At 43.0% G+C, this 21,401-nt stretch overlaps 1 protein-coding gene across 2 annotated transcripts in view; it reads right to left on the reverse strand.

Annotated features, from left to right (window-relative positions):
* Positions 1–21,401, reverse strand: part of COL4A6 (collagen type IV alpha 6 chain) — a 199,797-nt gene that overhangs the window by 9,298 nt on the left and 169,098 nt on the right. For both annotated transcript variants that reach the window (XM_058196534.1, XM_058196536.1), the window contains exons 28-38: positions 17,470–17,640; positions 16,018–16,161; positions 14,691–14,816; positions 12,450–12,631; positions 9,874–9,937; positions 9,011–9,085; positions 8,151–8,258; positions 7,405–7,512; positions 6,416–6,487; positions 4,125–4,250; positions 1,670–1,786 (exon numbers count right to left, since the gene is read on the reverse strand). In XM_058196534.1, coding sequence (XP_058052517.1) covers positions 1,670–1,786; positions 4,125–4,250; positions 6,416–6,487; positions 7,405–7,512; positions 8,151–8,258; positions 9,011–9,085; positions 9,874–9,937; positions 12,450–12,631; positions 14,691–14,816; positions 16,018–16,161; positions 17,470–17,640 — 1,293 coding nt within the window. The remainder of the gene's footprint in view (positions 1–1,669; positions 1,787–4,124; positions 4,251–6,415; positions 6,488–7,404; positions 7,513–8,150; positions 8,259–9,010; positions 9,086–9,873; positions 9,938–12,449; positions 12,632–14,690; positions 14,817–16,017; positions 16,162–17,469; positions 17,641–21,401) is intronic.

Genomic DNA, 21,401 nt, shown 5'->3' on the forward strand with positions numbered 1-21,401 from the left:
TATCCTAATGTATTGTTTATACATATATTTCTAATATATCATATATATATTTCACTATAATATGTTATATTATTCTAATTATTTTATTTACATATATACTTAGATATACATGTGTACCCAATTTCCTTTCCACAATTTTTGTTTTTTCCTATTTGTTCTTCTATTTCTACTCCTAATTACGTTATCCTCTTTTTTTATGTTTTAAAGTAGGGTTTTTGTTTTTTTTTGAACCAGAGTGTATTCAGTCATGGTTATTAAATAAATGACAATTGGCTGAATTTGCAACTACTCTAGACCAGGGGTGTCAAACTCGATTTCATTGAGGGCCGCATCAGGGTTGTTGTGTTTGACCTCAGGGGGGTGGGTGGGCGTGGCCAGCATGACGTCACTCGTGTCAGGGGTGTCTGTGGCGGCCAAAGCACAGCCCCCCTGCCGAGGGTGACAGGAAGCCGTTGCAGCTGAAAATGGAGCCTGGGAGGGCCGCATGTGGCCCTCCCGAGCTTTGTTTTCACTGGCAGAGGCACTGCAGGCTGGTCCTTTACTGTTTCAAGGGCAGCCCATGGGTTGCATCCGGCCCCCGGCCCCCGAGTTTGACACGCCTGCTCTAGATCATAAATCATGACTTATTAGCCACAGCAAGGGTGAAATCTAAAAATTTTCCCTACCAGTTCTGTGGGCGTGGCTTAATTGGTGGGTGTGGCTTGGTGGTCAGGTGACTGGGTGGGCTTGGCTAATAACAATAAATAATAAAAATAATAAACAAATACACAAAACAATAAGAGGTACCAAAAACCAACTTTCACACTTTATACACACACAACACAACTGACTCACACACAATGTAAAAGCAGCTGCACCTCACCCAAAATGGGCCCTGCAACAAGCAGGAACCTCACACAGCCACAAAAAGCTCAAAAACCAACGTTCACACTTTACACACACACAACACAACACAACTGACTCACACGCACACACAAAATGCCACATATAGCTTTGTGAAATGTTGTGTGTTTGTATAGAGTGAAACACTACAGAAACACATCAAATCTCAGAAAGCTGCACAAATATTTTATTTTATTATTTTATTTTATTTTATTTTATTTTATTTTATTTTATTATTTATATTTTTAGATAAAAGCAGTTAAATTTAAAACTTCCTTAACTTTAAATTGCTATGTCTAAAAAAAACAAAACTCCTAAAAAAAAACCCAATTAACTATTTTTTTAAAGCTCCCCCCCAGTTACTTACCCAATTTAAGGGACAAGGCAGGCAGATTGAGTTGCTCACCGATGAGATGGATTGCAGGCGGGCAGATTCAGTTGCTAGCTGATGCAATTGATTGCAGCAGCCGAAGCAAAGCAAGGCAGCGAGCGAGCCCGAAAGAAGCAGCAAGCTGCCAAGTAGGCAAGTGGGGCCTGGGTGATTGGATGGGCATGGGCGGGGTGGTGGTGGGGCAGGGAATTTTGCTACTTGTTCTCCGAACTACCCGCCCCCGTTGCTACCGGATCGTTTGATCCGGTCCGAACCGGGAGCATTTCACCCCTGAGCTACAGTGCTTAGGTTCACATATGTTAAGTCAAACTTGCACAAGGGAGGCTATGCCAGCAGGTTTGTAAATGAAGTCTTCCTGTAAAAACCCATCCCCAAGCTCGCTCGCTCCTTCCATACCTGGCAGCCCATCTTCTCCAGGACGTCCCGCATCACCAGGCTTCCCAGGAACTCTTGAAGGCACAGAGATGCCAGGGGGGCCTCGCACACCAGTGAAACCTGGGCTTCCAGGAAGACCTACAATGACATAAACAAACTTTCCCAGACTCTATATTGCTGTAGGGAAAATAAAAGCCTGGAAGAGATAATGCACATTCATTGACTAAGTGATGGCCGTGTTGAATTTGAAACTGCTGATTCTGCTAAGAGGAAAAGGCCCAAAAGACGAGGGAGACCCAGAGGATGGAGTGACAACATCAAAGGCAACCTATTGTGGCCACCAGAAGTGCAAGAACCTTTTGACACCTGAACTCGTAAAATAGAAGGAAGAAGGAAGAAGGAAAAAAGGAGGAGGAGGAGGAGGAGGAGGAGGAGGACAGGAAGGAAAAGGAGGGGAAAGAGAAGGAGGGGAATATTGGGCCTCTGTGGCTCAGGCTGCTAATGCAGTCTGTTATTAACAGCAGCTGCCTGCAATTACTGCAGGTTCAAGCCCCACCAGGCCCAAGGTTGACTCAGCCTTCCATCCTTTATAAGGTAGGTAAAATGAGGACCCAGATTGTTGGGGGCAATAAGTTGACTTTGTATATAATATACAAATGGATGAAGACTATTGCTTGACACAGTGTAAGCCGCCCTGAGTCTTCGGAGAAGGGCGGGATATAAATGCAAATAAAAAAAAATTCTGTTAGGGTAAGTATCAGCATCCGTGGACAATCTCTCTCCCTCAAAAAAGGCAACCAAATATGAACTGGGCGTACTCAGAGGAGCTACAAATGTTCAGGGTTTGTTCATGTTATCACAAGGCATCAGGCTTGCCTTTTTTTTACAAGATTTATTCTGCGAGTGAATTTATCTGAGCCCTCAAAAGAAGATATTTTCCTCAATCTCAGCAAATTTAAAATCTTTCCATTTAAAAAGGTAATTGTTGAAGGGAAACGGGAACCTTAAGTTTCCCTTTTGGGTGGAATGACTGTAGTAAATAATCTATTAGAATTAAATATTGAGTATTTGAATATTTATTAATATTCTTTATACTTGAGCAGAGTATTCATTACAACAGTCCTATAAATTTCATTTGGCTTATTTTGCAGTGGAGAATAAAGAGGTCCTTTAGGTATCTTCACGACAAGTTCAGATGGAGGTAAGATCTGAATCAGGGTCATCTCAATCTTAATAACTCTTGACATCATTCATGATAATTTGAATGCTGTTACAGCTCTTGATGCTATTCAACTTTAGCAGTGGTAGTCAACCTGGTCCCTACCGCCCACTAGGGGGCATTCCAGCTTTCATGGTGGGCGGTAGGGGTTTTATCCGATACTGAAGCACTTTCCTTTTTTTTAATTTAATTGACTTTTACAAAAATTTTCATAGCATTTTTTTTATTAAAAAGTTTTACAAAATTTTTTACCCATACATCCCCTCCTCCTCCTACCAACCCTCACCCTTTTCCCTCCCAACCTCCCACCTTCACCCAATCCCCCCACCCCCACAAGACTTCCCAGAGCAATATACAGGGTATAATATCTAACAATCATAAGCTAGGATACACAAACTATCCATAGACTCCCATCCATCCCCTAGAACCTTAACTCCCCTTCTCCATACTAAAGAAAAAGAAAAGAAAAAAGAAAATATATAGTACATTCTATTCATTCATAGGCTATTTGATAATCCAATATTTGTTTTAAAAATAGTCGATCCATAGCATTATTTAAAAACATTTTCATTAGGTTTTCATAAAATTCCCCGTGACAGTTTAAATATCTGAAAATATACTATTTGTATTGCCTGCGCATAAATTTAGTTCATATTACGTAAGTGAAACTAAATGGCGCTATAGTGTGGCCGCAAACAAAAGAGCCTCGTCCCAGAATAGCTCGCACATCTCCCCCACACCACCCAGTTGTAACAGACAAGCAGAGCTGGTAGCCGGCGCCCCCCCCAAACCCAATCCACGATGCGCGAGAGGCATGTGCAGATGACGATTTATTTTATTTATTTATTTATTTATTTTATTAAATTTTTATACCGCCCTTCTCCCGAAGGACTCAGGGCGGTGTACAGCCAAAATAAAATACAGAATATATACAATTAAAAGAATTTAAAATGAACTATTACTAAACGGCCGATAATTTAAAAAATTTAAAAATTTAAAATATTACTAAAACCCCAATTTAAAATCAACTATTTATGCCAGTCCTGCTTGAATGAATAAATGTTTTTAGCTCACGACGAAAGGTCCGAAGATCAGGCACTTGACATAAGCCAGGGGATACATGGCGCATTACTGTGGACCCGGTGGGTGGTTAGAAAATTTTACTACTAACAGAGATACAAAAGTGGGCGGTAGGTATAAAAAGGTTGACTACCCCTGAACTATAGTATTCGCTCTCTTGCAACTTATATTATTTACCCATTTCTCCTGCAGGTCCTTTTGGTCCACGAAGGCCAGGAGCTCCACCCTGGAAACCTGGGTCACCTCGTTGACCTTTGACACCTGGAATTCCTGCCGATCCAGGTAGTCCACTTTCACTCAGGCCTAATAAAATCAGAAAAAAACATGAATCCCAGTTTCACCCAGATGCTATTTATTAACAACTGGCAATCCTTGATGATTGAAATAAATCACAGGGAACCAAACTGAGGAAGCTGGAAAAACATTCTCCTGTTTCTGTAGTTCTGATACTTCAGAATTTGGCTGCAAAGTGGGAGAAAGCAAAACACGGCTTTTAAGAACCTGCAGGAAAAGGATTTGAAGGGCCCAAGGATTTTAGATGCTTCTGCAAAGAGCAGTCAAATGCCAAAACATAGCTGACGACATCACCACCCAAAAGTCTCAACTCACATATCTGTGGATTTCTTGATGCTCTCCAAACTTGATTGTTTGCTTGCAGATGTTTTGTTACCTAACAGATAATATCATCAGTGCTTGTCACTCACCTTGATTAATGTGACTTGCACTGATGAGGTTATCTAGCTAAGTAATGAAATGTCTACAAGCCAACAATCAAGGTTGAAAGCACCAAGAACTCCACAGTTCAACCCTGAACTACAGAAATTCTTTTCTATTCGAATCACACAATTGTACCAGAGGTTGGACAAAATGGAACCATTTGGGGGATGATATTACTGTATTTTGTGTCAACCCCGAAGCTGACCTGACCGAGGCCATTTGGAGGTTTCAGTGTTGCCACACTGGAGCTAAGGGATAGGGAGGGAGCAATAGAGATAGCTGGGGCCTGAAGCCAAAACAAAATACTGGGAACCAAGGACATTCCCACAGGTGGTCAGAGAGAGGAGGAGTGAAGTTACCAGGCAACCAGACAGTACCTTGATTGGACCATGTGACTGATTGTTTGGGGAAGGAAATGAACTTTTAATTAGGTGAAAACTGCAGGAACATTCAGAGTCGGTTTTCACCAGCCTGTGCCAATATGATATACCAAAGAAAACTGTTCTTTGAGGTATCATCCTGCCTTGAAGGTCTGTTTGTTATGGGTGTATTACTTGGAATCCTGACATTTTGATCATTTTATTTATTTATTTATTTATTTATTTTGTCACAACATCACATAAAAAGATTATATTAGTATATAAACATATATATGAGTAAATATTAGGAGGTATAAGCATATATATATATATAGGAAGAAGAAAAGAAAAACAATAGGACAGGAATGGTAGGCATGTTTGTGCGCTTATGCACGCCCCTTATGGTCCTCTTAGGAATGGGGTGAGGTCAATAGTAGAAAGTTTTTGGTTAAAGCTTTTAGGATTATGGGAAGAGACCACAGAGTCAGGTAAAGTATTCCAAGCACTGATGATTCTGTTACAGAAGTCGTATTTTCTGCAATCTAGATTAAAGCAGTTAACATTAAGTTTAAATCTGTTGGTTGCTCTTGTATTATTGCAATTAAAGCTGAAGTAGTCTTTAATAGGAAGGACATTACAATAGATGATTCTATGAGTTAAACTTAGGTCTTGTCGAAGGCGATGGAGTTCCAAATTTTCTAAGCCTAGGATTTCAAGTCTGGTGGGATAAGGTATTTTGTTGTTTTCAGAGGAATGGAGAACTCTTCTTGTAAAATATTTCTGGACTCGTTCAATTGTATTGATGTCAGAGATGTGAGGATTCCAAACAGGTGAGCTGTATTCTAGAATTAGTCTAGCAAATGTTTTATATGCTCTGGTTAGTAGTGTAGTGTTTTTTTGAAAAGAAGCTACGCAAGATTAGGTTTACAACTCTTAGAGCCTTTTTTGCTATGTAGTTACAGTGGGCTTTGGCACTTAGATCATTTGACATGAAAACTCCAAGGTCTTTAACGGGGTGGGGGGGTCATCTGTAAGGTAATGTCCATCAAGTATGTACTTAGTGTTTGGGTTCTTTTTTCCAATATGTAAGACTGAGCATTTGCTGGTTGAAATTTGGAGTTGCCAAGTTTTAGACCAAGTGGTTAGATGATCAAGGTCTTTTTGCATGATAGATGTATTGTCTGTGGTGTTAAATAGTTTGACATCGTCAGCAAAGAGAACACAATTACTTGCGATATGGTCACAAAGATTATTAATGTAAAGTATGAAGAGTGTTGGTCCAAGGACGCTGCCTTGAAGAACGTCACTCTTGACAGGAACAGGATTTGATAGGAACAGGATTTGAATTGACAGGATCATACTGTGGAAGTTTCTAAGGATTTTTTGATTTACCTTGTTTTCCAGGAGACCCTTTGGTGCCCGGTAAGCCATTTAAGCCGGTCAGTCCTGGGAATCCTGGGAATCCTGTAGAGACATTTTAGAAGGTTTGATACCATATTGGCGGTCACTAAGAAAATGCTGCTACTGCTGCTGTATGTTTATTGTTTTTATTTACTGTAGGAACATAGTAGTTGTTTGGCCAAGAGACCTGCAAGAAAACTTACAAAGGTAACTTCGAAGGCAAAAATCAATTCAGTGACATAATACAATACTAGACAATGTCAAGATCACACAGGTTTTTCAAGGAAGTTGAGAAATCCTGGCCAACTGCATGTCAAAACAAAAAACTGAAACAAAAATCTTGGAACTAGAATCCTATACAGCAGGGGTCTCCAACCTTGGCAACTTTAAGACTTGTGGACTTCAACTCCTGGAATTCCTCAGCCAGCAAAGCTGACTGAGGAAAGTCAAAGCTGGCTGAGGAATTCTGGGAGTTGAAGTCCACAAGTCTTAAAGTTGCCAAGGTTGGAGACCCCTGCTATACAGTAAGACCCTGTCCTATATGTCAGTGAAGACTCAATCATCCAGGCCAAAGTGTCTAAAGGTTGAATCATGGTGATTGGACCAAACTTTGTTAATGTGAAACATTTTGTTGCTCATCCAAGCGATGTCATGAAAAACTCTGCCCTATGTCCCCTTCATGTATAAATCCAGCTAATCGACCCTGAAGTAGGAATAGCCTGTTGGGATTGGTGAACCAAAGACACCTAGCAGTCATCAATTGTGGGTTTCCTCCCTGATCCCACTGCTAACTCCCAATTGCTGTTAATAAAGGAAGGAGAAGGAAATTCACCATACTTCTCCAGCTGGATGATCCACTGAGCCATCTCCAGTGTTATGCCAAAAATCTTTGCAAGATTTGATTTGGCATTCCAACCCACAATCTAAGCTTTTCTCTAGAAGTGAGGTTTTCAAGAACAAGCACAAAATGCAAAACAAACCTTTTGGTCCTGCCGTGCCAGGAGCTCCAGGAAATCCTGGAGCTCCACGTTGCCCAGGATTACCTGGAAAACCTGGGTTGCCCCTTGAAGCACCAGATCCAGGGAAGCCTAAAGGGAAAAAACAAAGAATTATTTAAAATTGAGCTCCCAAAGTTGCAGAATATATATCTCCACAATGTTAAAACCTTCAGAAGCTGGCTGTCTTACTCAACGGAATTCAATGAAATGAGTTCCAAGGACATAAATTTTGAATTAGTGAATGGAAGCACAGAATCAAAATATTAAGTAGTTAGCATTTATTTAAATTTTATTTAGCTTGTATTAGTTACAACATAAAACAATGTAAGAAGGTTTCCAGAGTTTTCCCATCTAGGCACTGACCAAATTGAATCCACCTTAGTTTCAGCCAGATTGGATAAATCAAGTCTTCCCTGAATCAAGGTAAACTCTTGGTGACTATGTGGGTACAAAGTTTTGTGGCAACAACTTAAATGTGATATGCCACCTCTTCTTCTGTGGTGTATTTTCAACCGACCTTCGGAGATTTTCAAGACAAAGGAAATGATGAGATTTGGACATTCTTATATGAGAATTTATGTATCCTTCAATTTTGCAGGCATCTTTGTGAGAGTTCTGGAGAAGTTTCTGGATGCAAAAAAAACTGCTAATCCCTCCGCATTAAAAGATCCATCTTGCAAATGACATGTCTCGGCCCAAAACATGATAAAACAAATGGCTTTGGTTACCTCGTGGTCCATCTTGTCCAGGGTTACCTGGTGCACCCTTCTGTCCATTTAGCCCGAGACCTCCTGGATATCCTGGGTCACCTTTCGTTCCTTGGACACCCGGTATACCTTCAAAAACCATAAGACGAGCCATTAAATTGCCATCTTCCCCAATTTAGGAAATCCTTGGAGAGGAAAAATTATACCCTTGTCTAATTTTTACCCAGGTTTTCATATCTCTAAGATGAATGAACTTGGTATTTTTTATCTATGGGATAAAAAAACCTCTAAAATCATGAAATTCATGGGAATTTACTCTCTTTTTAGCCAGAAATGGCAAGGCTGAACTGACAAATGTCTGTTCCTAAGGCATATCTACAATCACCTGACCCAACTATACCGTGGAACCACATGGGGTTCAGTTGGCAAGTACTGACATTCATTCACTCATTTCTAAGGAACCTCAGGAAGTTAACACTGATTCCTTAAGAAAGTTGGTGTCAGGAGCAAAGGATCAGGACCATAAGTGAAGTTGCAATTCAAAAGACTTATTGCCCGAGTCTTTTGAGACACAAGAACCTAGGCAACTAAAGTTCAGTACTAAATTGGCAACAGATAAAGGTTCAATGGAATTGAAGAATAGAATAGAACTCTTAATTGGCCAAGTGTGATTGGACACACAAGGAATTTGCCTTCGGTGCATAAGGTCTCATGAACTGTTTGTGGCAATATTAATGATTCTAAGCTGATGACGTGCTTGGAGTTAAGCTCCCAGCTCTGCCTGTTGTTCTCCTACAGGCGGACTGTACTAGTAAAAGTAATCTAAGGTAATCCGACTAGTTGCCCTTCCTTGAGTCATTGTAGGGTATTGATTTATTTACCTGAAAACCCTCGGTCGCCTCGTTGGCCCTTAGGTCCCACACCACCTGGGATTCCTCGGGATTCCCCACGGTCACCTGAAAAGGGAAAGAAAATCATTTGCTTTCGGTCTCAGCAATTCTGACAATTCACCAACACTTTCCCACATCCAGAGTTTTCTTGGAAAACCCTTTGGGGGTTTTCTCTTCCACATTTCTAAAGGATTCCCTCCCCCCAAGACCGTAATCAATATGAATTTTGAGAAATGGAAAAAAAGTAATACAGAAGTGAAAAAGAACTATTAAAAAAGGAAGTATAAAGAAAAGAAAAAGAACGAATAAAAAAGAAGTGGTTTCCGTTTAATTAGGTCCCCTCACGTTGCCGACTCTAGGGGGCGGTGCTGATCTCGTTTCAAAGCCGAAGAGCCAGCGCTGTCCGAAGACGTCTCCGTGGTCATGTGGCCGGCATGACTCAATGCCAAAGGCACACGGAACGCTGTTACCTTCCCACCAAAGGTGGTCCCTATTTTTCTACTTGCATTTTTATGTGCTTTCAAAACTGCTAGGTTGGCAGAAGCTGGGACAAGTAATGGGAGCTCACCCCGTTACACGGCAGCACTAGGGATTCGAACCGCTGAACTGCCAACCTTTCGATCGACAAGCTCAGCATCCTAGCCCCTGAGCCACCGCGTCCCCTCCGTTTAATTAACAGTTGTTATAAATACATTTATATTTTACTTCTCTCTCTAAGGTTATATCAAAGCTTCCTTCTTTCCCTAATCTACCCTTTTATCTATAAACCATCAGTTCATTCTTTTCCCTTTCTCAAGGACCCCTTTGTGGTTAGTTTTTTAAAAGATGCTAGCAAGACCACATCAATGACTTACCTTTTGGACCACGCAATCCGGTAATTCCTGGGGCACCAGGGGAGCCTGGAATACCTTCAGCACCCTATTGGAGGAAGTGGCATGTCATAATCACAATTATCCAGGGGTGAAATGTAAAATTTGTTACTACCAGTTCTGTGGGCGTGGCTTGGCGGGTAATGTGACTGGGTGGGCGTGGCCAACTTTTTTAAAAAAACTTTTAAAAGCATTTTTTCTGTAACCTCTTTGGCCGAAGAGGTTGTAGAAAAAATGCTTTTAACAGGCTCCTCTGGCGATCCCCGCTAAGGTGCTTGATCATCAGAGGCTTTTAAAAGCATTTAATTACAACCTCTTCGGCCAAAGAGGTTGTAGAAAAAATGCTTTTAAAAGTCTCTGACAATCCCAGCCGAGCCGCACGATTTTCAGAGGCTTTTTTTTTTACTTTTAAAAGCATTTTTTCAGCCGAAGAAAAAATGTTTTTAAAAGTAAAAAAAAACACCTCTGATGATCGCGCGGCTCAGCTGGGCATAGGTGGGGAGCAGAGATTTTTGCTACCGGTTCTATGAACCGCCCACCACCATCACTACTGAATTGGGCTATTTGGTCTGAACCGAGAGCATTTCAGCCTTGCAATTAACCCTGAAATCAGCTTTCGTGGTAGTGTGATTGGCCTCTTAGTATCCAGACAGGAAGCTCCTTTCCAGTGACTATTCTTGTGACCACCAGCAATCTGAAACCACTACAGCGACCAAGGGGGATGCTGCAAAGGTCGTAACTGTGAAAAATGGCTGTTAAGTCATTTTTTTCAGTGTTGTGGTGCTTGACTGAAATGTACAAGCTTAGAAAACTCACAAGGTGCCACAAAATGTTTTTAATACAGGTAGTCCTCGACTTACGACTTTGAATTGAGCCCAAAAATTTCTGTGGCTAAGTGAAACATTTTTTAAGTGAATTTTGCCCCAGTTTATGATCTCTCCTGCCACAGCTGTTAAGAGAATTACTGCAGTTGTTAAGACTGACATGGTTGTTAAGTGAATCCGGCTGTTGTGGCTCCAGCCCCCGAACCTGGCCCCATGCCCGAAAGTGACTCTGAGAGTGAGGGGGAAAAGCCGGTAAGGCTTACCTCAGAAGCACCGATTCCTTTGGCGCGGCTCCAGGAGCCAGAACCAGGCCAGTCGGAGGACGTAATGAGGCCGACATCCCCTGATTCCTCCCTTCCTCAGGCTACGCCTACAGATGCAGCTGATAATCATACTAATCAAGCCTGGATCGACCCACACTTCAGAAGATTAGAGAGATGGCGTCATCAAAGGGAAGGGTGGGGCAGGAGCCCCACCCCACAGGATATATAAAAAGTTTTGGGACTGCTCTCAGTTCCACGGGAAGCAAATTAGCTGAACCGTGTCGAAGTGAGCTGAAGTCTTAATCTGTTTGAACTTTTTGGCAGGCAGCTGCGTTTTCTCGGCCAGGACTGATAGGAGCTGTGTATCCACTGGCTGTAGGCCAGCTCGTTATTCCAAAGTGAGGACAGTGACACAACACCGGTCTCCACATTGACATTGCTTGTCAGAAGGTCACAAAAGGGGATCACATGACTCTGGGACACTAAAACCATCATAAATATGATGGTTGCCAAGCATCTGAATTTTGATCACATGACCATGGAGATGCTGCAACAGTCATAGATGTGAAAAATGGTCATAAGTCACATTTTTCAGTTTCTTTGTAACTTTGAACAGTCACTAAATGAAATGTTGCAGGTTGAGGACTACCTGTAGTATATACAACATTTGGAGGGGAAAATGTAGTTGGTAGGGATTTTAGAGACTGGGAAAGAAAGCCTGCAGGGTCACTGCCAACTCCAGTTTTTGATTTCTTATTTGGAGACACTTCTGGCAATCCACCTCATCAAAAAGATATGGACCAAAACTGTTCTGATCTGGCTCCCAAACGCGACAAACCCTCTGTAGTTAAATAAATGATTCCTTTATTAGGAGCTCCAGCTGGCCCCGCAAAAAGTCTCTCTCTCACCGCAGGCTAACAAGTCCGTCCCGCCCGGGAGATGAATAGTTGTCTGCCATATCTATTCATCTCCGCCCCCTTCCTTTTTATCCCCAGAGCTAGGGTGGGGCCTCGCTAGCAGCGATAGTTCTTCCGTCCCTAGGATTGGCCCACAGATTTCCACTGCTCTCCTCTCCTCTGCCTTCTGCGCATTCTTCTTCCTCCTCTTCCTCATCAGCCACCTCCAGACCTAGGGGCTGTTGACTCTCCATCTGAGGGCTGATAGATGGTCCAGGCTCCACGTCTCTCTCTCTCTCTCTCTCTCTGACAGCTCCCTTGCCTCTTCCCCCTCAGAGCTCTCAGGTTGCCTTGATGCTGGCCCTGACTCCCACGTGGCCTCATCTGATTCAGTTGTTAGAGGGGCCAACAGGCCACAACAAAAACTCACATGAAGGACCCAAAGGATCTTGAAATTGGTAAGAGTTCACTAAGACTCCAAAAGTCTAAAAGGGGTGGTCACCACTGAACTTGGAAGAACAATGGAAGCGCTTCCCACACAACCAGGTGTAAAAAGAAAAAAGAGAAAGGATACTTACACTTCCCCCAGGCATTCCAGGAAACCCCGAGATGCCACGAGATCCCTTTTGTCCCAATAGCCCAGGAGGACCAAACGTTCCTGGAAAACCTGCGTCTCCCGGCAGTCCTTTCTCTCTAGCTGGTGATCCAGCTCTCCCTGGAAGCCCAGGCTGCCCCCGGATACCTGGGGCTCCTTTTTCTCCTAAAGAAATGTAAAACCGTGATATAATGCAGGGGTCTCCAACCTTGGCTACTTTAAGCCTGGAGGACTTCAACTCCCAGAATACCCCAGCCAGCTGGCTGGAGAATTCTGGGAGTTGAAGTCCTCCAGGCTTAAAGTTGCCAAGGTTGGGGACCTCTGATATAGTGTGTCTAATGCTTCTTCAGAATGAAGACTGGCAGGTTTCACCTTGTCCACCATCAGCCTATTTTGAGATAAGTTACATGCTAATAAAGAAGATGATGCAATAATTAAGAGTTTTCTGTGTCTAATGCTTCTTCAAAAGTGCACATTGGCAGATAGCAACAACGGTAGCACTTAGACTTATATACCGCCACATAGCACCTTACAGCGCTCTCTGAGTGGTTTAAAATGTCAGCATATGGCCCCCAACTATCTGGGTCCTCATTATACCATCTTCAGAAGGATGGAAAGCTGAGTCAACCTTGAGCCGCACCAGGACCGAGCTCCAGGATGCGGGCAGAGTTAATCTGCAATACTGCATTCTAACCACTGCACCACTGAGATTTCACCTTGCCCTCCATCAGCCTATTCTGACATGGTAAAGGAGAAAATGCAATAAAAATGAGACTTCTCATTCATAATGCAGGCAGTGCCTATACCGGCATTCTGTTTTCCAAGGGGTTTAACCACAAATTTTGTCAGAATATTCATGAACTGGAATGGAGACATGGTAACAAGGCCAGCTAATGAATAGGCACAGCAATTAGGTCAGCCAATGGGGTCTGCTGAATTGAAACTGAAACTGGTAAGAAGTGTGGGCGGGGCTTAGCCTTGCAGCTTCTGAGTCTGTGCAGAGAAAGTGAAACTAGTCTGCTCTGCTGAAATGAAACTAACTGTTCTCTCCTGCCTTGTGTTTTGCTTGTAACTGCTACTACGTTGAAGAAGAATCTATATTGGTATTGTACATTTATCTTCATGTATTATATGTATATAAAGAAGTTAATGAATCCTGCTGAATCAGTTTACCTGTGCGTGCTTTCTGGATTTAATTTCTGCAACAAACTCTGATAAATTCATAGAAAAGGCAGGATGGTTCTGTTCTCTTTTGATGGTCCTCCCTGCATCTTCAAAATATTTCACTTCTAGCTCTGAGTTGCCGTTTGTGCTTAAATGCTGCCTTTGTGGTGGATTGCTGGAAAATGTAACCCAGCATCTTGATTTCCACAGCTACTGTTTAAAGATTAGACTCCCCCTCTCTGTCACACGTACAGCCATTAGAAGAAAACAAGTCTCCCACAGATGGAGATTTGGGGATTCCCACCTAACTGTAATTAAAACAGTCAGGGTCATGGAGAAGAGCAGATTTCTCTGGCCTAGACTGGTTGGGAGTTGTGATTCCAATGTATCTCAAGGGCAACTGGACAAAGAAAGCCAGCTTGGTCACCTATCATTGTCTAAGTACCGTGTTTTTCTGACTATAAGACGCACCTAAATTTAGAAGAGGAAAAAAACAAAATAAAGTTTTTGGCCTCCCTTTTTTGGGGCCTTTTTTTGGCCCATTTCCAGTCTTTTTTTTTTTTTTTTTGGCCTGTTTCCGGGGCTTTTTTCAGCCCGTTTTTCAGCCCGTTTTGGGGGCTTTTTTGGCCTGTTTTCAAGGATTTTTGGCTCATTTTTGGGGCTTTTTTCAGCCCATTTTTGGGGCTTTTTTGAGGGCTGTTTTTGAGGCTTTTTTCGGCCCATTTTCATGGCTTTTTTAGGCCTGTTTTTTTTTGGAGGGGGGGAAAGCAGGCTGAAAAAAGCCTCAAAAACAGGCCAAAAAAAGCCTCGAAAATGGGCCAAAAAAAAAAAAAAGCGGCCTGAAAAAGGTTGAAAAAAGTCTCCAAAACAAGGTATGCGGAGGCCAAAAAATGGCTGGCTGGCGGGTGGGCAGGGCTTCAGCAATATTCGGTCTATAAGATGCACAGACATTTTCGCCCCCTTTTGGGAGACCAAAAAAGTGCGTCTTATAGTCCGAAAAATACAGTAGTTCAAGACAAGCAGGTAAAATGGATGTTACTGTCTAATGCCAAACACATACCTCTTGGCCCTGGAAATCCTCTCTGTCCCACCAATCCAGGATCTCCTCGGTTCCCTTTGAATCTGAGGCTCAGACCTGGAGGTCTGAAAATGGGAGGTCCTGGTGGACCACGGACACCTCTGTCCCCTGCAGAGAAGAAGGAAGAGGAACACAGCAAGATGTTTATTTTACCAATATTGATCCAGAGCAGGGGTCTCCAACCTTGGCAACTTTAAGCCTGGTGGACTTCAACTTCCAGAATCCCCCAGCCAGCAAAGCTGGCTGGGGAATTCTGGGAGTTGAAGTCCACCAGGCTTAAAGTTGCCAAGGTTGGAGACCCCTGATCCAGAGAGCACCAGATATTCCTACTTAGAGGTCTCTAGATCTGGAGTCCAAATTGCCTTAATTGATAGAGCCTCAAAAGCACTTTGCATATTACAGTATGTAGAACAGAAGAAGACCAATCTCTCTCCCAAGGAACTTACTAACAGGAGTCAAACTACCAAAAGAAGGACAATGGAGAGAGAGAATTGTAAGCAGGAAAAGCAACTAACTACCGTAGTTGTTTCAGTTGCGTAGCCTCAAGTTGCATTGGAAGTAGTCTTTTGCAAGGACCTAGGAATCACTGGTTTGACTTTGGTTCAAGCCACTAGAACAGAGTCCCCCAACCTTTCTGACTTTGCAGATTGGCTAGGGGGTGGTGGAGGAAGGGATGATTCCACGTGAGTGGCGGGCAAATTTGTTTGTGTGTGTGTGTGTGCAGCTCCATTTGTGCAAGCCGCAGGTACACGTGCATGCCCACGGTTTGCGCAAGTGGGGACTCATGCACATGTGCTCGCCTGCCACTTCCACAGTATGGCTTTGAATGGCCAAGGCCCAGTAGTGGGCTGTGTCCTGGGGGTTGAGGACCCCTGACCTAGCATATAAATTGAGAACAAACCCCACTCCTTACTAGCATTGATGATGTTACCTAGTTCGGTCATGAAACATCTGCAAGAAAACAACCAAGCTCAGAAAGCACCAAGGAGCCCTCATGTCAACCCTGAGCTACAAATATTATCTTATCTTATCTTATCTTATCTTATCTTATCTTATCTTATCTTATCTTATCTTATCTTATCTTATCTTATCTTATCTTATATTCTCCTTTATTGGTACATAGAAACCAGATCGTTGTGACTAAAACTTCACAGTTTTTGAGGAGGCTTGTGAAATACAAGAATTGGAAGGCAATTCTGAACACTGGGCAAAAGAAATCAAGTCCTAGTTTCATCAGAAGGTTGGCACACAAAACCTTTTGGGTTGGGTTGGTCATATGCTGTGCTTCGTGCAAAATTTCTGGACTCACCTTTGAGGCCAGGCAAGCCAGAAAATCCAGGGTTTCCATTTCTTCCTGGTGCACCAGAAGTTCCTTTCAGGCCATCCAAGCCAGGGACCCCAGGTGGCCCCGGCATCCCAGGAAAACCGACCATGCCCACTGAGCCCTTTTCACCTAGTTTGGAACAACCAAGCATTATTCTATGCAAAGTGCACTGAAAATTTCGGGAAAGAAGGATTAAGATAAAGGTAAAGGTTCCCCTCACACATACGTGCTACGTTGCCGACTCTAGGGGGCGGTGCTCATCTCCGAAGAGCCAGCGCTGTCCGAAGACGTCTCCGTGGTCATGTGGCCGGCATGACTCAACGCCAAAGGCGCACGGAACACTGTTCCCTTCCCACCAAAGGTGGTCCCTATTTTTTCTACTTGCATTTTTACGTGCTTTCGAAACTGCTAGGTTGGCAGAAGCTGGGACAACTAACGGGAGCTCACCCCGTTACACGGCAGCACTAGGGATTCGAACCGTTGAGCTGCCGACCTTTCGATCGACAAGCTCAACGTCCTAGCCCCTGAGCCACCGCGATTAGAAATGCTTTAAAAGGAAAAAAAGCTGGAACAGGTGGCCCCCAACTTACAACCATTTATAGCAACGACAGTTAGTCCTCAACGTATGACCACGATGGGCCCTAAAATTTCTGTTGTTAAATGCGACGTTTGTTAAGTGAGTTTTGCTTCCTTTTATGACCTTTCTTGCCACAGTTGTTAAGTGAATCACTGGCAGTTGTCACGTTAGTAACACAGTTGTTAAGTGAATCTGGCTTCCCCCATTGACTTTGCTTGTCAGAAGGTCACAAAAGGGGATCACGTGACCTTGGAACACTCCAACCATCATAAATGTGAGTCGGTTGCCACATGACCATGGGGATGCTGCAACAGTCGTAAGTGTGAAAAACGGTCATAAGTCACTTTTTTCAATGATTATAGTTTTGAACAGTCACTAAATTAAGTGTTGTAAGTCGAGGCCCTACCTGTATTCAAAATTACAAGCATACTGCAAAAGTGACTTATGACCCTTTTTCACACTTACGACCGTTGCAGCATCCCCATGGTCCCAGGATCAAAATTCAGATGCTTGGACTCATATTTATGACGGTTGCAGCATTCCAGGGTCACGTGTTCATCTTCTGACAAGCAAAGTCAATGGGGGAACCAGATTCACTTAACAACCTTCTTACTAATTTAGCAAATTGCAGTCATTCCCCACTGCGGAAAGAAAGATAATAAAATGGAGCAAAACTCACTTAACCAATATCTCAGTAACATAAATTTGAGGCTCAGTTCTGGTCGTAAGTCAAAGACTACCTGCAATCCTCTTCTGATCCCAGTCTTCCAACTCACAGGTCCCTTCAGAGCAAACCTGGAAGTTTCAACAAAGCAACAATTCTCATGGAAGCCCAGAGCTATACATTCCAAAACAATTACCTTTTGAGCCTGGAAAACCTGAAGTTCCTTCTGGGCCCCAGAGACCTGGAGGTCCAGGCAATCCTTGTTCTCCGGGCCGTCCTGGCAGGCCATCGAGACCTGGGAAACCTTTCATGCCGGCGGGACCTGGTGAACCAGCGTCTCCTCTTGGTCCTTTTGTTCCAGGAAGTCCTGAATGGTTCAAAACCCAAACCATCACCACGACGTTCTTCCAAAGACGTCATTTCTACCATCCCTGTGCCATCTTTCAAGAAGTTAACACTAAAGCATTTTATTTGTATACAGCTAACTGAACTGCGGCCAAAAAAATAATAATCATGCAGCCTTTCTAAAGCACACAAGGTTAGAAATGTAAAAAAAAAGTATTAGTTGCCTAATGATTAAAAGCTCTAGGAAAGCTACTGCCTGTACCAACGGACAACTGCCAACAGTGAAACCCCTTATGGTTGGGATAATTTAGGCCTTATCAGTTACCATTTGGGAAATACGTGACTCATGAAGGTTACCAATGGGGACCAAAAATCTCTTGTCATGTCACATTCCACTTGCTATTGTCATTCCAAATCGCACCAAAAAGTTTTCCCCAGTCTTTGCTGGGCTGGGCTGGATTCCAGTGGAGAAAACCTATTAATGTTAAAGGGAAATAGTCACTTGTACATGGATGAAATCACAAATTGTGCTTGACTCGAGGAAGTCACACTAATTGCAGCAGTAAACTGTCTGTATCTGATCTTGACAAAGCTAAGCAGAGTTGGATTGGTTAGTGGGACACCAATGGATAGGGCTGTAGCCTGGACTGCAAAATTGTACATCTTCCAGGAGAAAGCTTCGGCAATTCACACCGATGCTGTTGCCAGTAAAATTATCATCAGTATATCTATCCAGTCACCAGAAGTCAAGCTCAATTTCACTTAGCCTTTACTTTTTAAAATTAAATTTAAAAGCTGAAGCATGACTGAGGCAGAATCTAAACAATGATCTACAAAACTGTGCTGACAATGCTAGAAATAACTTCATAAGCTGATAAAACCAGCCCAGTAGGGTGGATTTTAGCTTCTGAATTCATCAGGTTGAGTCCTAAAGGTCCAGACGATTTTTTTGTTTAGACAGGCAGCAACAAAAAAAAGGTAATGCTGGGAGACTAAAAAAAACAAAAACCTAACAAGCTTTGTGCATTATTGACTAAAACAGGGGTCTCAACCTTGGTCCCTTTAAAGACTTGTGGACTTCAACTCCCAGAGTACCTCAGCAAAGCTGGCTGAGGAACTCTGGGAGTTGAAGTCCACAAGTCTTAAAGGGACCAAGGTTGGAGACCCCTGGACTAAAACATCACTTAAAACAGCTTTCCCCAAACTTTCTGGTTTTGTGGACTGGGGGAGGTGGGAGGAGGAGAAGGTATGGTTCCATGCATGCAATTGGCCACAACTTCCATGGCCCGGTTCCAAACAAGCTGTGGCCTGATAGTGGGCCGCAGCCCAGGGGCTGGGGACCCTGACTTAAAAGCCCCAGGTTCTTTTTCAGGAAAAATATAAAATATCTGCAGATGGAAAAAACCAACGATTTAAAATTCAGTGGAAGTCCGTGTTGGCTGATTGATTCTTTGCAATTGAGTTGGCGTTGACTCTTAGTGTCCAGACAGGTGGACCTTCTCCAGATTCAGTGGTCACACAGATAGACCTTCTCCAGGATGAGAAGTCCATGTGCAGCACCCCCTTACGTACAAATCCTTTTCCGAAAAGATGAAGGCCACAATTCTTTGCAGGATTGAAATAAGGGGTATCACAGTCAGCGCACATTTTGTAGCAAAATAGGCTAGGCAGCTGTTAGTCCGAGAGTTTTTACGCTACAAAGCTTTTGCTCTCACCTTGGCAGCCTATGTGGAGAACCCCCAAAACCAAAACAGTGTGACATCAGAAATGGAGAGATGATGGCAAATGGAACAGAAACATGGTGAGGAAAAACAGACAAAAACATGTGAACCAGGAAGAAAGCACAAGGCCGAGAATGAAGTTAATGACTTGGAAAATAACTGAGCTCTTTCTCTGTGGAGATACTCAGTCATCCAGATCAGGGGTCTCCAACCATGGCAACTTTAAGACTTGTGGACTTCAACTCCCAGAATTCCTCAGCCAGCTTTGCTGGTTGAGGGAATCTGGGACTTGAAGTCCACAAGTCTTAAAGTTGCCAACGTTGGAGACCCCTGATCCAGATCACGATTGTCCCAAAGGTGAGTTTTCAGAAGGCAACTGGACTTTCTTTATTTTTGCTTGAAGACATTTCACTTTTCATCCAAGGAGCTTCTTCAGAACTGAAGAAGCTCGGATGAGAAGCAAAACGTCTTGAAGGAAAAATAAAGAAACCCCAGTTGCCTTTTGAAAAAGACAACTGGGCTCTTTCTCAACACAGCTTAGATCAAATGTATCGATGGGGTTGGGTGGATGGAGACAGCAGACAGGAATGTGAAAACTGGGCTGCAGCTGCTGGTGGTAGAAACATTTGAGTAAGGGAAAGATTGTCGCAAAGGTGGTTTTTCAAGAGGCAACTGAACTGTCTTGTTTTTCTTTGAAGTCGTTTCTTGAATGAGAAGCGTCTTCAGCTCTGACCGGATGGTGGGAAATGAAAGGATTTATACTCCTTGTAGACAGCTGGTCATTTGCCTTCTTTTAGAGAGTCACTGAGACCACCATCCAGACAGAGCTGAAGAAGCTTCTTGAATGGGAAGTGAAACGTCTTCAAAGAAAAAACAGAAAGTCCAGTTGCCCCTTGAAAAAAGCATCTTTGGGACAACCATGACCAGAATGACTAAGAATCTCTATAGATGTTTAGGGAAATATAGTTTTTCTCCAGAATTTCCTCTGAAAATTTTTTATTCCTCCAGATTTTGTTTTCTTTCTGTGCCATCCCAGGACTTCATAGTTTTATTTCAAGGAACTGTTTCTGCTGTGGCATCAAGGCCAGAGAAGACCACCTACCACCACCTTAACTGGCAGCTCAGTTATCCAGGATGTGGATAATAGATGGATTCTCCTCTTGGTGAAAAATCCATGCATGGACAAGTGGAAGCATCACAAGTCAGTGTATAGATTGTATAATGCAAGCAGAAGTAAACCAATTCCTGGCACCTTCATTAAAATGATCTGGATGGTGATGGAAGGACATTTGCTGTAACAAGGGAAACTGAGGACAGCCCAGCAGTTACTGCTGGTAAAAATACACCGATTATTAAATTCAGTGCCTAAATTGAGTTAAGTTTAGAATCACTGATGTAGGGATTTGCAAGGTAATTTCTGTTGCAGAACAAGAATGGTTGGGAATTATGCTTGGCATAGAGCTAAGCACTGCACTTGAACTGTATTTATTCTTGTTTGACAATAGAATGGTTTATGGTGGTGTCATTTATTAAACTCCAAGCAGTTTCATCTACAGGAACTTGTGGCTATCACAACTGTAATACACCCAAGAGGCTGTTGAGAAATTAAGAAAACCTGTTTTCTGGTTGTCTGTAGAGATTCTCCATCATCCAGGTCATGATTGTCCCAAAGCAGGGATGAAATGCTCCTGGTTCAGACCGGATCGCGCGATCCAGTAGCGATGGAGGCGGGTAGTTCAGAGAACCGGTAGCAAAAATCCCTGCCCACTCCCACCGCCCACGCCTCGCTGTTCCTCTTCTCTGTCCCTGAAGCTCTCGGTGGTGATATAGCTGCAAATGGCCTCAAATGACTGTCGTGGTGCTTCAAAGGGCTGCACTACCGCTGATCAGCGCTGTAGGCGGCTAGTAGGCCAGTGCCTCTATTTTTAAAGAAGGTAGACCAGTGCCTCCCAAAAAAAGGCTATTAGTAGACCGGTGCCTCTATTTTTAAAGAAGGTAGACCGGTACGCTCCTAAGTTTTGTATACTTTATTATTTTTATTATTTATTATTATTGGCCATGC

This window comes from Ahaetulla prasina, chromosome 11 (genome assembly GCF_028640845.1).
Source record: "Ahaetulla prasina isolate Xishuangbanna chromosome 11, ASM2864084v1, whole genome shotgun sequence".
Classification (NCBI taxonomy): Eukaryota; Metazoa; Chordata; class Lepidosauria; order Squamata; family Colubridae; genus Ahaetulla; species Ahaetulla prasina.